At 48.5% G+C, this 14,938-nt stretch overlaps 1 protein-coding gene and 1 long non-coding RNA gene across 4 annotated transcripts in view; one reads left to right on the top strand and one right to left on the bottom strand.

The window, feature by feature from the left end:
- ASPSCR1 (ASPSCR1 tether for SLC2A4, UBX domain containing) overlaps positions 1-14,938 on the top strand; it is a 103,246-nt gene that overhangs the window by 23,473 nt on the left and 64,835 nt on the right. For all 3 annotated transcript variants that reach the window (XM_075904215.1, XM_075904216.1, XM_075904217.2), the window contains 3 exons: positions 11,617-11,674; positions 13,133-13,206; positions 13,908-14,334. In XM_075904215.1, the coding sequence (XP_075760330.1) occupies positions 11,617-11,674; positions 13,133-13,206; positions 13,908-14,334 (559 nt within the window). The remainder of the gene's footprint in view (positions 1-11,616; positions 11,675-13,132; positions 13,207-13,907; positions 14,335-14,938) is intronic.
- LOC142819158 (uncharacterized) overlaps positions 1-14,938 on the bottom strand; it is a 43,495-nt gene that overhangs the window by 12,052 nt on the left and 16,505 nt on the right. The gene's annotated exons all lie outside the window — the stretch shown is intronic.

Genomic DNA, 14,938 nt, shown 5'->3' with positions numbered 1-14,938 from the left:
TTCTGTGCAAAGATAATTCCGAAGCATGATCCGCCGTTTGGGTTACTGCTTCATACTCACCTATAGTGGAGCACCCACAGGGACATCACTCGAAGAAGAAATTGTTACTCACCTTGTGCAGTAACATCTGTTCTTCGAGATGTGTCCCCCCGTGGGTGCTTCACGACCCGCTCTCCTCCCTGCTTTGGAGCTCTTGTCTTTCTCTTTCAGATGTTCTGGCTAGGAGGAACTGGCGCATCGGACCACGTGACGCAGAAAAGGCACGAACGACACGAGACACCTCTTGCGCATGTGCGGTCCTCCGGAGGGGGCTACTGCTGGCAAAAACTTTCCGGATTGCGGCGCCGGGATGAGCCCGACACCTATAGTGGAGCACCCACAGGGATGGACATCTCGAAGAACAGATGTTACTGCACAAGGTGAGTAACAATTTCTTACTGGTGTCCCCTTCCAGCGTCCACAGCCCACCATACAGATAATAACAGATGCATCATTACTGGGCTGGGGAGCCCACCTCGGGGACTCTCAAATTCAAGGGTGTTGGTCTCCTCACGAATCTCTCCAGCACATCAATTTTCTGGAATTAAGAGCAGTATTCAATGCCTGCAAAGCATTCAAGCATTTCCTGTCCAGCATTCAAGGCCGCATCATTCAAGTTCTTTCAGACAACATGACGGCAGTATATTATATCAATCGCCAGAGCGGTGCTCGTTCACAATTCCTTTGCGCGGAAGCAATATGCTTATGGAACTGGTGCATCCGGCACAGTATTTCCATCACTGCAATGTACCTACCGGGCAAAGACAACATTATTGCCGACACTCTCAGCAGGCACCTCATCCACCAACACGAATGGCAATTGGACCCTCAGATAACACAAAATATTCCAAAGTTGGGGACATTTCACCATAGACTTATTCGCAACATATCACAATGCGAAGTGCTCCTTCTACTGTTCACGAGCAGGCATCGGACAGAACTCTCTGGGGGATGCCTTCCTGATAGACTGGAGCCGACAGTTGCTCTTTGCGTTCCCTCCAATTCCTCTGATTCCCAAGGTCTTGCAGAAAATAGCCAGGGACAAGTCTAAGGTCATTCTCGTAGCCCCTTTCTGGTCCCACCAAATATGGCTTCCAATCCTTCTTCAGATGTTCATTGGTCCTCCGTACCATTTACCGGACCGACACAATCTTCTGACACAACAGCAAGGCAGACTTCTACATCCACAGATTCACAATCTACATCTCGCTGCATGGCTCCTAACTGGTTCCGACACACAAATTGCATGCTTCCAAGATATCAAACACATACTGCTGCATAGTAGAAGGGACTTGACTCGTCACACTTTCCTGTATAAGTGGCGCCATTTTCCAATCCTGGTGCCACTCCAATAATTCTGATCCCACTTCCCTTCCTCTCCAGCATGTCCTTGATTATGCCCTGCAATTACAGAGATCAGGTTTATCGCTTTCTTCGATCAAAGTCCACATTGCAGCAATCCCAGTTCTTCAACCCTTAATATAGGGTTGCTCGCTATTCTCTCATCCAACGATTAAAAGATTTTTTTAAGGGACTCTCAAACTTATATCCGTCACACAGAGAACCTGCAGACGGGTGGGACTTGCAGCTAGTCTTACAGTCCCTAATGGGTCCCCCCTTTGAACCAATGATAACGTCCAACCTGCCAACGCTCACTGTGAAAGTCACTTTCCTGCTGGCTATCACCTCTGCTCGGAGAATGGGGGAGCTCACTGCTCTCTCGGTCACACCACTGTATACTCTGTTCACTAACCACGGATTAGTACTGCGCCCTCACCCCAGCTTTCTTCCCAAGGTGAACTCGCAGTTCCACGTTAACGAACCCATCATACTCCCAGTCTTTCACCCTGAACCGCACTCGTCTGCATAGGAATCTTAGCTGCATACCTTGGATATCCGACGTGCCCTTGAGATCTACTTGGATCGGACACGAGCTTTTCACAACTCGCAACATTTGCTATTATCCACGGCCCAGCACTCCATGGGTCATCCCCTCTCAGCGCAACATATTTCTAAGGTTGTCGTCTCCTGCATCTCGCGTTGCTACTCATTGCAACGCCTCATTCACTGAGGGCGCACTCAACAAGAGCAATGACAATTTTGACAGCCTTTATCAAAAAGGTCTCCCTACTAGACATCTGTAGAGCAGCTACATGGTCATCTGATTACACGTTTGTGAAACTATGCTATCAACGCTTTGATCCATGACTTGGCAGTAGCCTCGGCAGCCTTGTCCATGGCACAGAGGTCGTAACTCCCATACCTGCCTCTGTAGAACAGACTACTGCTCTGAAATCACCTAGAGTGGAGCACTGACGGGGACCACTGAAAGAAGAAGTAGTTACTCACCTTGTGCAGTAACGATGGTTCTTCGAGATGTGTCCCTGCGGGTGTTCCATGTCCCACCCTCCTCCCCTCCCCGTCTCTTTTTCTGTTTTTCAGATATCCTCCACTTAGGAGGATCTGATGGGAGCCGGGTTGCGCACGCTCAGTCGGCTTGAGCGGCATGTACCTCCTGCTGCGCCGCTCGAACTGAAAAATCTCCGGTCGGAGGCACGGGACAAGCCCGACACCTAGAGTGGAGCATCCATGGGGAAACATCTCGAAGAACCATCGTTACTGCACGAGGTGAATAACTTGTTTTTTCTATTCCCAGCCTGGAAGCTATGTCCCTGAGTGTCTGGCTTTCTCAGGATAAAGATCTGCAGGCATGGGGTACCTCAGTGGGAAGCTTGTGTACTCTTAACCTCTGAGAAATCAGCAGAAGGACCAATGGATACAATTTTCCAAAACACCGAAATGTCTTGGTGGTTTGTCCCATTGACTTTTGGTTGGATTTGAACTCCTAGATGCTTCTGAAAATGTTGCCTCCAGTTCTAAGTAGAAAAGTCTGGCAGCTTGGTGTTCTCTGGTCCAAGGGGGAGACGTGCACAAAAAGTGCTTAAGTCACCAGCCTGGGTCTGGCCATACTGCAGCTATGTTGCCATATTGTGGTTTGGCTGAAGTTAGATTATTGGTAGATTCCTTCAGGTTTTGATGATGATTTAGGAACGTTTCTGTGTTGTGAGAAACGAACGTGGTTCTGAGGGAGCTCATGAAAGCTCCGCTGGAGCCATTCAGTTCCTGTGCATTTAAGTTTGCTACAAGGAGGGGGCTGTCCTGGTCACGGCAACTTCAGCTTGCAGCTTCAGGCTGTAGTAACTGAGACTCTGAAAATTGGTGTAAGAAAAGCTAAGATGGTGCCATGTACTCATGCAGTTGATCTATTGACCAAATACTTTCTGCCCGTGGATGCCTCTTGTCGTGAGGCCCTTCCTCGCGTGCTTGGTGTAAGAGATAGTTGGGTTCTGCTTGTATCAAAGATGAAACCAACTTCTTGTTTTTTGACATCAGTTCATTAAGCAGTGCTGTCAGTAAGAGGATTGTGCCTGCCTGCCTCAAATGTGTTTTCATCCCATACATATGCAGTGCTGTGGCATGGTCTCCTCTCTACGCACTTACCAAAGCAGCATTGCTTGGCTTGGCATCCTGGAGGGAATCCTGCTTTTTCATAGTTCGGGGTAGGTGGAGCCAAACTCTTTTAACCCTAAGCAAGTTTACCTTTTGGGATATCCCATTTTCAGTTCGTCACATTTTAAATGTTTTCCTTAAGCTTGACGACGAATTAACAATTGAATGTTGAGCCTAATTATCATGAGGATTTGTAGTCCTCTTCTACAGAACATTCAGCTCCCTAAACCCCCTCTGTTCATACTATTGGTATTGTCCTTGGCAGTGTCACTTGTTATAGATTTGCTCATTTGTCTTTTTGGGCATGCCTCACGCTGTTCACTTTCTAGGAGTGCTGTTTGGTTCCTCTAATGTCATTGGAGAAGAGGAAAGGTCTTGTTTGTCTCTGGACGTTTGGAGTGCTCCTATTGCTCTACCCACCTCCCATCGAAGTCTGAAGGTTTATATTTTTGAGAGATTTTTTTCTTTGTTTTTTAAGGAATGTTTCTTTGGGTCACGTGTTGATCATGGTGGGAACTGCCTGTGTCTTTTACTGTGCCTCAGTGCAGTCAGAACGGATTGGAGGGAATGGATAATAAGACAAGGGGGCTTGTACACGTGCCCTCTCACTGCCACCCACCCCTGTAGAGTTGGGGACATTGCAGCCGTGGGCGTAGGAGCTGAGACTCAAAGCTGTTAAAAGGGGGACTTCCTTACAACACTGTTAACTGAGGAAATAGCTACTGCCTCGTGGGGGAGCCATCTGTGTGCAGTAACACCCTCTCCACAGCTGGCTCAAACATCACGTGGTGTTTTCTCAGCTAGACATGGTGTGACTCGGTTTCATGGAGTGGTCTCACTTGCTGTAGGTTACTGTGACACCAACTTAATAGTGTCCGTACAGCTTTTTGAAGATGTGACGCGCTACAGAAGCATTAAGAATGATTAAGGTCAGTCCCTCAGACAAGTGGGATTTCCTGCCCTCTGGTAGGCGAGCTCGGCTGTTTGGACGGACTCTTCATGACAAAGGTGCCATATGTGGCTTGGCCAGGTAGTGTTTGGACTGAGGGGCTCCTCGCTGAAGCCACTGACTGACTTTCGACTATTTCTGTTCGGGTCCTCACAGCCATAAATCAGTTCTCCATTTGTTGGCTTTGCTGCATCTTCCTTGGACTGTCCCTTTGGAGATATTTTCCTGCAGAGCTCTGCTGCCTCCAGTGCGTGAGGGGAAGTATTCTAAATGCACTGGAATTTCCCTCCGGTCTCCAGCGTCCATCTCTGCTAAATTGAGTCTGAAGAAAGTCTGGAAGCTATTGCAGGCTGCTGCTCCTCTCAGTGTGCTGCACTCCTTGCACAAGATGTTTACAGGTCCTGTCAGATTCCTACATGAGGGAATCTAATCTGCCTGCATCCCTCTTCTGAAGAGCAGCACTTCAAAGAAATAGCAGTGTTTGATGTGTCTGCTTGCTTCAGCGAATGCACGTAATGGATTAGTAGCTGCGGGAGGAGGAGCCTGCTGGCTTCCAGCAGCTACACAAAAACAAATTTCTTGGATCTTTTGATTTGTCTCCCCTATAGAGATTGGATTAGGGCACGTGGCCCTGCTCCCCCCACCTCTGACAGCAGAGTTAGGGGGTGCTGTCCCTGTTCTCTCCCCCACTCCTGCCCATCTGGCAGCTTCATCTGCTTTTGTAGATTTTTCACTTAAACAGTGTTTGTAGTTCTGATGTTTGTGAAGAACATTCTGTCACTCTGACCCTGTGCTGCTGTTTGCACTAGTACCCACTAGAAAAAGAATGTGCTTTGATCTAAGGAGCTCACAATCTAAGAACAAACAAGTAGGCAGAGCTCGGCGAAGAGGAATAACAATAGATAATATATATACGTCTCAATTGTTCACTACAAACTAGGTCTTTTAGATGGGGTCCTTCTTGCCTCAGTTTCCCCCTCCTGCATCTGGTAGGCTGCCATCTCTCTTGATAGGGAATTTGAATGATTAGGCTTCTGGCCAGTTCTCCATTTTAGTCTGCCCTTTTAGGGGGTTAACAAAATAAAACCAGTTTCAAAATAGAAATCGTACGCTGCTTGTCTCCCTGGCCTTGGTAGTCTTATGGCCCCTTGATGCAGGTTGTCCACAGTTTGCTTCCTAGGGACTGGGATAGTCCTTTCCTCAGCCTCTCTAGGATTGGTAGTCTTTTCCCTTTACAGCAGAGATGTCAGAGGGCTCCTTCTATACGAGGCACAACAGTGGTGTAGAATCCCAGAATGCCACCTCTTAAAGGACCCAGGAGTTATAACTGGTGTCCCAGCTACCAGTGCCTCAGCAGTCTTTAAGCTGTACTTAAATGCCTGTACTATGCATGGGGGGACAGTACAATGTATGGGGGGCTGTGCAGAAGAAGGCGTGGAAAGATTGTGTGAAAATCCAGATGGCTGGAAGAAGTACAGAGCATTGGTGAAGTGGAGGACACGGACAACGTGAAGCATGACTAGATAAGTTTAGTGGCAGGAGTTAGTAGGGACTGAAAGTGAAATGAAATGGGTGTTTGGGAGGCCAGAGAGGAGGCTATTGTGATAATTAAGGAGGGTTATAATGAGGGTCTGAATGAAAGAGTTGACTGTGGGACTAGAGAGAGGAGGATGAATCCTGGAGGGGAGAAGTGGCAGGACTTGTAATGGCCTGTATGGTAATGGAGGTAGGGATGTTAAAATTAGATTAATCAACTAATCGAATAGTAGATGGAATTTCGCTAAGGACTAGCACTGCATTCCTCCTCTGAAATGCCGTATGGAGCCCAGGGTCAGTGGGGAGTCACCCACTGACCCTGGACTCCACGGAGCATTTCAGTCTTTGAAATGCACTAGAGCCCTTGCTTGGACTCTTGTACATTTCAAAGATGGAATGCTGCCACTGTGCCCATCCCCTCCCACGAAGCTGGAGCGGGGGAACTGGCTTTTAAGCCAGTTCCTCCCAGCTCCCCCACCACTTCCCTCCCCTTGTTTCCTCTTTCTGATAGAGACAACAAGGGAAGGGGAGGAAGCTTTTGCTTATTGGCTAGTCGATTAGTCGCTTACATCCCTAAAGAGAGGCCGGAGGAATAAAAGGCATTTTTGCATCAACTATTCAATTAGTCAGTTGGGCGGCGCTGCTGCTTTGAAACGCTGCAATGGCGTTTCAAAGGGGCAGCACCGCATGGAGCCCAGGATCAGCTGGGGACTCGCAGCAGCGTTTCAAAGGGGGCAGCGCTGCACAGCTGATCCCGGGCTTTGGGGGTGCTGCCCCATTGAAATGCCACTGTGGCATTTCAAATCGGCAACGCTGCATGGAGCCGGGATCAGCTGTGCAATGCTGCCACTTTGAAGTACCCGTCTTCCCCCCCCCCCCCCCTTGCTGCCTCTGATTAGATGCAGCAAGTGAGGGGGTGGGGTGGAAATGACTAGTTGACTATCCTGGCAACTAGTCGACTAGTCCTTAACATCCCTACCACAGTTGGCAGACAGGATGCTGGGCTGGATGGGCCTTTGGTCTGACCCAGTCTGGCCGTTCTTACGTTCATATTCTACACGTGCTTTCATTTGAGAACTGAATTAAAGATTCTGAGCCTCCTATACAAAGCCTTTAACAACCTGTGGCACAGCTACCTCAGAATCTTTTACCCTCCACGTACCTCCAGGACAGCTGTGTGTCATGGGAGCACAGTCGCTGAAGAGACTTACATTTAAACGACTTGGTCCTTGGGCCAGAGCATTCTCAGTAACGGAATTCAGTAATGTGCTTGCTTCTAAAACTGCTGTTCCTCCTTCTTCCAGGCTTGGGCATCTGTAATATTGAGCTACTAGTCCATCAATGCCATGGCACAGGGCTATACTCTACAGTTTGTTTCTAACCCTTCCCCCTCAATCCTCCTTCTCCATCAGTCTTCAGGGACCCTTCTGACGAGTCTGTTGTGACAGGAGGTGCAAACCCTACTGCAGCTGGGAGTGGTGCAAGAAGTTCCTCCAGACTTTAGAGGGAAGGGGTTCTATACCAAGTACTTCCGTATTCTGAAGGCCAAAGGGGATTACACCGTATTCTATACATTTACCTTGGTCTCTCTGGCCTCCATCATTCACATCCTGGATCTGAGTGACTAGTGTGCTGCCCTTGACTTGAAGAATGTGTACTTTCATATTGCTGTCTTTAAAGGCAACTGGTGCTTCCTCCAGATTATAGTGGGCTCCAAAGAATACGAGTTTACGGTGCTCCAATTTGGCCTGGCAACAGCATTGATGTTTACAAAATGCATGTCGGTGGTGCCAGATTAACTCAGTTATTGGGATATCCTGATCTACCCATATCTTAATGACTGGCTGATCGGGGCAATGACAGGTCTCGGGTCTAGGAAGCTGTCATGTACTCTTGGACACTTGCCGACGTCTAGGCCTGATGGTGAACATGGAAAAAATCAACATTAATCCCTGTGGGACTGTAGAGATTATCGGAGTGGTTCTCCCCTACAAAAGGTTCCAGATGATAAGAGATCTCCTCACAGGCCTCTGTTTCCCATTATGACGGCGGGCACATGCCTGTGACTGCTGGGATGTTCATTTGGCTTGTCTCTCTGTGTGCAGCCTCTACAACAATGGCTAGCTATGGTGCACGCCATGGTCACTGTTTCCCCTGCAGTGCTGACCGCATTACAGTGGTGGACCGATCCCGAGCTGTCCCTGCCAGAGTCCCGTTTGACAGCTGCTGCCTTTGGTGTCACTGACAGACCTCAGTGAGTTGTGGACTCCAGGCATGTGGTCTGTGCAGGAGCTGCAGCTGTACATAAACACCAAAGAACTCAGAGCAGTCTGCCTAGCATTGGGGGTATTTCTGCAGCACCTCTTGAGCCATGTGCTTCAGATGTTGACAGACAACAGTCTCCATGTTTTATATCAACAGAACAGGGCTTCACCCTGAAATGACAGTCACTTTTCCAGTGGTGGGGAACTGACTACAAGTACAGCCGCTCCCCGAGTTGTGAACGGTCGAGTTACAACTGCGACCAAAGTTCCCATGGACTGGTCATAAAGGCGGTCCCCGAGTTACGAACGCGACCCGCGCTTACGAACAGTGCGGTTGCGTGTAACTCAATGGGGTCCGAGTTATGAACAGTTCGAGTTACGGACCAAGTGTTAGTCTGTAACTTGTTTGTAACTCGGAGAGTGGCTGTAGACACTTTCGCCACCAGGCAGAACAAGAAGTGACCTTGGTTTTGCTCTGCTGCTGTTACGGTCCGGGGACCTGCTCTGTGCTTTCCCGCCATTTCCATTGATCACCAGGGTCCTGTCAAAGATCAAGAGGAACAAGGCTCGAGTCATTTTAATCACCTCAGTGTGGCCACACTGGTATTTGTTCAGTATGCTGTTGTACCTAACATTAGTGTCCCCCCCCCCCCCCCCCCACACACACCCCGATGGCTATTGGCCAGCTGCCAGAACCTCCCGTCTCAGCACTATGGCTGCCTTCTGCAGCAGTCTTGCTTCTCTCCACCTCATGGCATGGATGCTGCATGGTTAAAGCACAAAGAGCAAGCCTGCTCAGGGGAAGTGTAAGCGGTGCTCTTGGATAATAGAAAACTGGGATGGATTCCCTGCGGAGGCGGTGGAATCTCCATTCCTAGAGGTTTTTAAGTCTTGGCTTGACAAAGCCCTGGCTGGGCTGATTGAGTTGGGATTGGTCCTGCCTTGGACAGGAGGCTGGACTTGATGACTCCTGAGGTCTCTTCCAGCCCTATTCATTCTATGAAAACCTTCCACTAGATTGACTTACTTGGCAGCGTGGACTAGGTTCTCCTAGTGCCCGTCTGAGCATAACATATCCCCAGCTGTTTCATCTGCAGCCATGGTGTCCAACCAGTTCTGAAGCAGTAGCCTCTGTAGTGGCTACTACTGTAATGAACTGGGCGCACACAACTGGCCAAATAGGCGCTAGTGGCTAGCTTGTTGGACACCACGGATCTACAGGATATCCTGATTTACCTGCTCACACTGGAGGAGCAGAGCGTGTCCGTGAAGTTCCATCTAGCCAGTGGCTCAGCTTTTCATCTCCCAGGCCAAGGTTCTTCTGTGATTTTGCACGAGATGTCTGTTCTTCTGAGGGGCCTGCACATTTTTTCACTGGCATAAAAGATCCGGTCCATCAATGGAACTTCATTCTGGTCCTGTCCAGGCTCATCAAGTCACCAGTTGAGCCTCTGGGCTCCTTCTCCCCCTCTCACCTATCTTAGTACGTTGCCTTCTTGATAGCTTCTTCAGTGGCCAGGCTAGTGTTGGAAATTAAAATGCTGACCTCAGCGCTTCCTTATACTGTCTCTTATAAGGACAAAGTATAACTGTGATCTCCTGGGGTCTTTCTTCCGAAGGCGGTCTCTTCCTTCCATGTCGTCCTGCCAGTGTTGTGCCCCAAGCCACGTACCTCTAGTGAGGAGAGGTGTTTGCATGCCGTGGGTGTGCGCCAGGCATTGGCATTCTACCTGGCGCAGATCGAGCTTTTCCACAAGTTGTCACAGCTCTTCATTGCAATGGTGGATCTGATGAAAAGCCTCCTAGGCGCCTCTCCAAGCATTTCCATCTGTTACATCCTGCAGCAGGACCTGTTATGAGCTTGCACGTCCCCCCACTTAGCGAGAGCACAGGCATTTTTGGGTGGCCTTCCTGGGCCATGCGCCAGCCAGGACATGTGTAGAGCAGCAACATGGTCTTCAGTGCACACGGTCACTGCTTAATATGCCCTCACTGAACAGGCCAGAGAGCACTATGGATTCATCCGAGTGGTGCTACGAGCAGTGCGTCCATCAGCTCCTACCCCCTCCGTTGATATTGCTTGGGAGTCCCCTAACACGGGATGGATGTGAGCAAGCACTTGGAGAAAAGACAGTTACTTGTTTTGTAGCTGGTGCTCTTGGAGATGTTTCTCATGTCCCTCCCCTGATCTGTCCTCCTTCACCATTGCTGGAGTTTCCAGCAAGAAGGAACCAAGAGTGGGGGGAGCCAGAAGCACCCCTTCTACTGTGTCTTCCAGTAAGAGGAAAACTTGTGGCACCGGTGCCTGTGGCGAGCACGCACGCACGCGCGCGCACACACCTGACACAGACTGAACACGAGCAGTGTTCAGGATGTATTGCTTTCATAACCCTGTCCCTGTGGGAATGCTGCTTCCCTGAACGATGGTAGCGGGGATGAGGGAAATATTTTGCCACAAATCTAGCTGTGTATTCCTTGGGGGTTAAGGCAGCATAGTTACAGTGCTCAGTGGGGTGAACGCTTCACACCCCTGAGTGATGTAGTTACGTTGATCTACATTTTAAGTGTAGAGCAGGCCTGAGAGAGGAATGCTTCTCTCTTTGGGAAAGAAGAAAGGCAGCATCTTCTCTGGCAGCTTCTTTGCTGTCCATAGCTTGTGCTCCTTTTGTGACTGAAGTCCCTATTTCTCCCATCTCCTTTGCCTGCAAACTCTGTGACCAGCTTAGCAGCTGGTAGATTCTCTGCCTCATTAAAATTCTTAGCCATGTCTTCACCTCAGACCTGGGTTATTGTAGCTGCCTTCTGAGGGTCTCTGCAGGTCCTTACTCTCCAGAATGAGTGAAACAATGCTGTTGTCCATTTGTGTCTGGTACCAAGACCCAATTGCATCACCTTCCTCCTTAGTTTGTCTGTTATTTGTGACTTCCTTCTGCCCCACTCCAAAGTGAATACAATCTGAATTGTAATAGATAAGCAAAATTAAGATAAACAAAAGGTGCAAGAATGAATAATTGTTGCCAGTTTGAAGATGGGGAGCTGGCGGACCGGAGAGTAACTTGTCCAAAGTAACACGGTGAAATCAGTGTGTCTGATTCTCTGTCTCTCAAAGTCCAGATGAGGGAATTAGCTTTTCTCTGTTTTGTAAACCCTCCGTGGGTCTTCATTTGAAGAAATTCTGCTCTTACTGACCTTGTGGAGTTGATGCAGGTGGAAGTAGAAAGTGGCCCCCGATCTTACCTAGTACCGTCTCACTCCATGAGTTTCAGAGAAGTTGGGTTCTTGTACAGGTGGCTGCACATCCTTTTCCTTTCCTTGCAGGGAGTGTGTGGAGCAGCCCTGTGAATTCTCCCCTACCTGTATCTACATGCGAGATGAGGTAAGTCAGCAAATTCTTCTCCACTCTTTTCCTTTCCTATTTCTGAAAATAAGGAAAACCCAGCACTACTTTCCAGATGAGAACATGTTCCCTCTCCCAGCTTTCTGAAGGGGCAGTGGAAGAGCTTTGGTCTTTTCAAACCCTGATGTGTGTCCGGAATACAGTCCTGTTGGAACACAACCCTGAGCCAGGCAGGCCTCTAAGCCCAGAAAATGCTTTGTGACCTGTTTGTGTGTGTTGGGTTTTTTTCCTACTTCTCTTAAAGCTCAAGTCACAACAGTGGTTTCACTTCAGTAAATATTTTCTTTTCTCCATGTTTTGATCTCTTCAGCATTAGCATTTTTGTTTTAATATTTTGAGAACATTTTGGAGTCTTCCTTCCCCAGTTGTCCTCTTCATCTCCTTCTGAACTCTGTCGACAGATCCTCCTTATTCCAGGAGTGGGTTAGAGAAGAGAGGGACATGGATGGAATCTGAGATTTCAGAGTCTAAAGGTGTTGCCTTTAAACCCATCTCTGGGGTGGAACTGGCTCTGAAAAGAATTCCTCAGATATGAAAAGTTGGGACAGCTGTGTTAATATGCAGAAACAATGAGGAGTCCTATGGCACCTTAAAGACTAACAGATTTATTAGGGAGGCATAAGCTTTTGTGGGTGTAAACTACTACTTCAGATGAACCTATGTGGAAGTAACAGAGGTGGGGGGTATATGTAAGAAAGAAGTTGCTTGTGCTAATAAGGCCACTTGTACCCTGACTTACCTAACCTCATTAACACAAGCAACTTTTTCCTTTTATACACCCCTCCCCCCCCCCCGATACTTACACTCCAGTTCATCTGATTAAGTGGGTTTTGCTCATGAAAGCTTATGCCCTAATAAATCAGTTAGTCTCTAAGGGTATGTCTACACTAGCCCCCTAGTTTGAACTAGGGAGGCTAATGAGGGCGACCGAAATTGCAAATGAAACATGGGATTTAAATACCCCGCGCTTCATTAGCATTTTCCCGGGCGGTTGCCATTTTGGAAATTGACTAGCCCAGAAGAACTGCCCGTGTCTACACACGGCAGAGAAGGGCGATTCCGAAATAAACCCCTTACTTTGAATTACCAGTTAAACTCATTCCGTTATTAGCCTCCCCATATTAGCCTCCCTAGTTCGAACTAGGGGGCTAGTGTAGACATACCCTAAGGTGCCACAGGACTTGTTTCCCTCATATATCACCATGTATGTCTAGCTAACTTTGCGGCTAGAATACTTAAAATAATACAAAGCATTTGAGTAAGTTTGGTAAGAACTATGAAGATGGAATTGAGGTGGGAAGCTTTGTCTGCACCTGCGAAAGGTGTGTCTGTGAGCTGGTCTCTAGCTGGCACAGTGCTGGTCTTGCGATGCATTTGTTTCTGGGCAAAGTGTCTGTCGTAAGTACATGACCTAAGTTCTTGCCTCTGTTCTTGTAGATCGCAGGGAAAGCTGCCCTGGAGAGGACAACACTGAAATCACTTGGCCTGACTGGAGGCAATGCCATCATCAGGTTGGGAGGAGCAAAGTGTGCTTCCTGTTTGGGCACTTTCCTCTTCTTCCCTCATAATGTTTCACTCTTTCGTGGTAAATGTGTTTTGTTTCAAGTACCAAAAGATGCATTAAAGGTCAAAGAGACAAACGTCCTGGCACTCAGTAATTATTGTATTTGCCTGTTTATCTGAAACTGCTGCCCAGATGTGCTTTGGAAAACAGCTGCAGATGCTGGCACTGACCAGTTGTGCAGATTAAAGGGGCTTTTGCTGATCTGTTTTTTCTCTTGAGTGAAACAGACATTTGAAAGCTAAAGTCCCTCTAAGGAAAGGACAAAACCTGCTACCACATCTTCCCTGCCTTGGATTTCAAGCATACTAAACTGATAGGGCGTGCCATACCTCTTGCTGGCTGGAATGTGGGATTTCTCATTCCGTATCTACTAGCTAGTCCACCTGCTCCATGTACTGGTGGCTGGACAGATGAATATTGCTGTTATCTGGAAGGAGATTTTATCTGGGGGGATTGGGCCATTCTCAGGTTCTTGAGAACTGACTTCTGAGTAAAGAGAACTTTCTGTGGCCATCAGACCTTGTAGGGTTTTACAGTTTTGGGGCCTACGAGTCTTCCCTGTGTCCAGGGCTTGTTGGGAGTAGGGGGACAGTTCTTCCATTGTCAGTGATTTTTGCTTTTACTTCTTTCTGTGGTGTCTCCTATAAGGGTTGTCATGAAGAAATGTGGCTCTTCTGGCCAAGAGGAGGCTGTGGACACAGTGGCCACATTCAGCAAGCTCCCAGTGAGCCCAGTCTCCGCTGAAGGAGCAGTGGATAAGCCATTACCTCACACAACCATGTTCTCAAAGGACTTGGCTCACAGCGATGTGGCCCTTGCTTTAAACAATTGTACGGACAAGCAGGAATCCCAGGCCAGCTTGGGGGAGCCGTGTCCTCCCTCAGATCCTGCGCCTGCCCCGGTGGGACCTTTCTTTGGAGATGGCCAGCGTCTGGGGGGGGCCTCCGTAGCTGCAGATGCTCCAGTGTCAGATATGCCATCTTCCAAGCTGCCAACATCTCTGTCCAGCCCTGGTGGCCCTTCTAAGCCAAAGAAATCGAAGCCCAGCCAAGCTCAGAGAAAGGAGCAAGAGCAGGTAAGAGAGCTTTGCTTGCTTTGGGTGTCGGGGGTAGAGAGGCTTTCCTCACCCCGCCTTGCCTGAGATGAGGCTTCTGAGAAGAGAGAACTTGTCAGTTCTTAGTATTTTCTGCCCAGTGATCCTAGGCCTGAGTCCCGGGCTTGTGGCCTCTAACACTGAGGACATTGTGTTGCGGGGGAGTTTTTGCCTTCTGGGTTGTTTGACTGATGTTCCAGCAGTAGATGAGAGGTGGGGATTTAGGAACTCGCACTGTCCAATAGACAGAGGAATTGGACTACGTTTTGGAACGTGTTGTATCCTGGAAAAATGGAGGCAACAAAGCTGAGTTAAAGGCGTAAAAGGGGCTGGTCTTTTAGTGCCAGTTAACCAAGTGCCTCTCAAACACTTTGCAGGGCTAAGCTGAGCTTGGCTCCAGGGCTCTTTCCTGCCACTACTCACTCTGGTTCTGTGAAAGGAAATAGAGGATTTAACTGGCCAGACTTGTACTGCCTCCCCTCCTCCAAATATGCTTATTACTTGTGGCGGCTTTGTTGCCTTCTGCATGATTAGAAATGGCCCCTGCGGCAAGATATGAAGGGAGCTCTTGGGCTCCTTTAAACGT

The sequence above is a fragment of the Pelodiscus sinensis genome, chromosome 20 (assembly GCF_052426305.1).
Source record: "Pelodiscus sinensis isolate ZL-2025 chromosome 20, ASM5242630v1, whole genome shotgun sequence".
In the NCBI taxonomy this organism is placed as follows: Eukaryota; Metazoa; Chordata; order Testudines; family Trionychidae; genus Pelodiscus; species Pelodiscus sinensis.
Note: the sequence above shows the minus strand (reverse complement) of the source record. Positions and strands in the feature narration are given on the sequence as shown.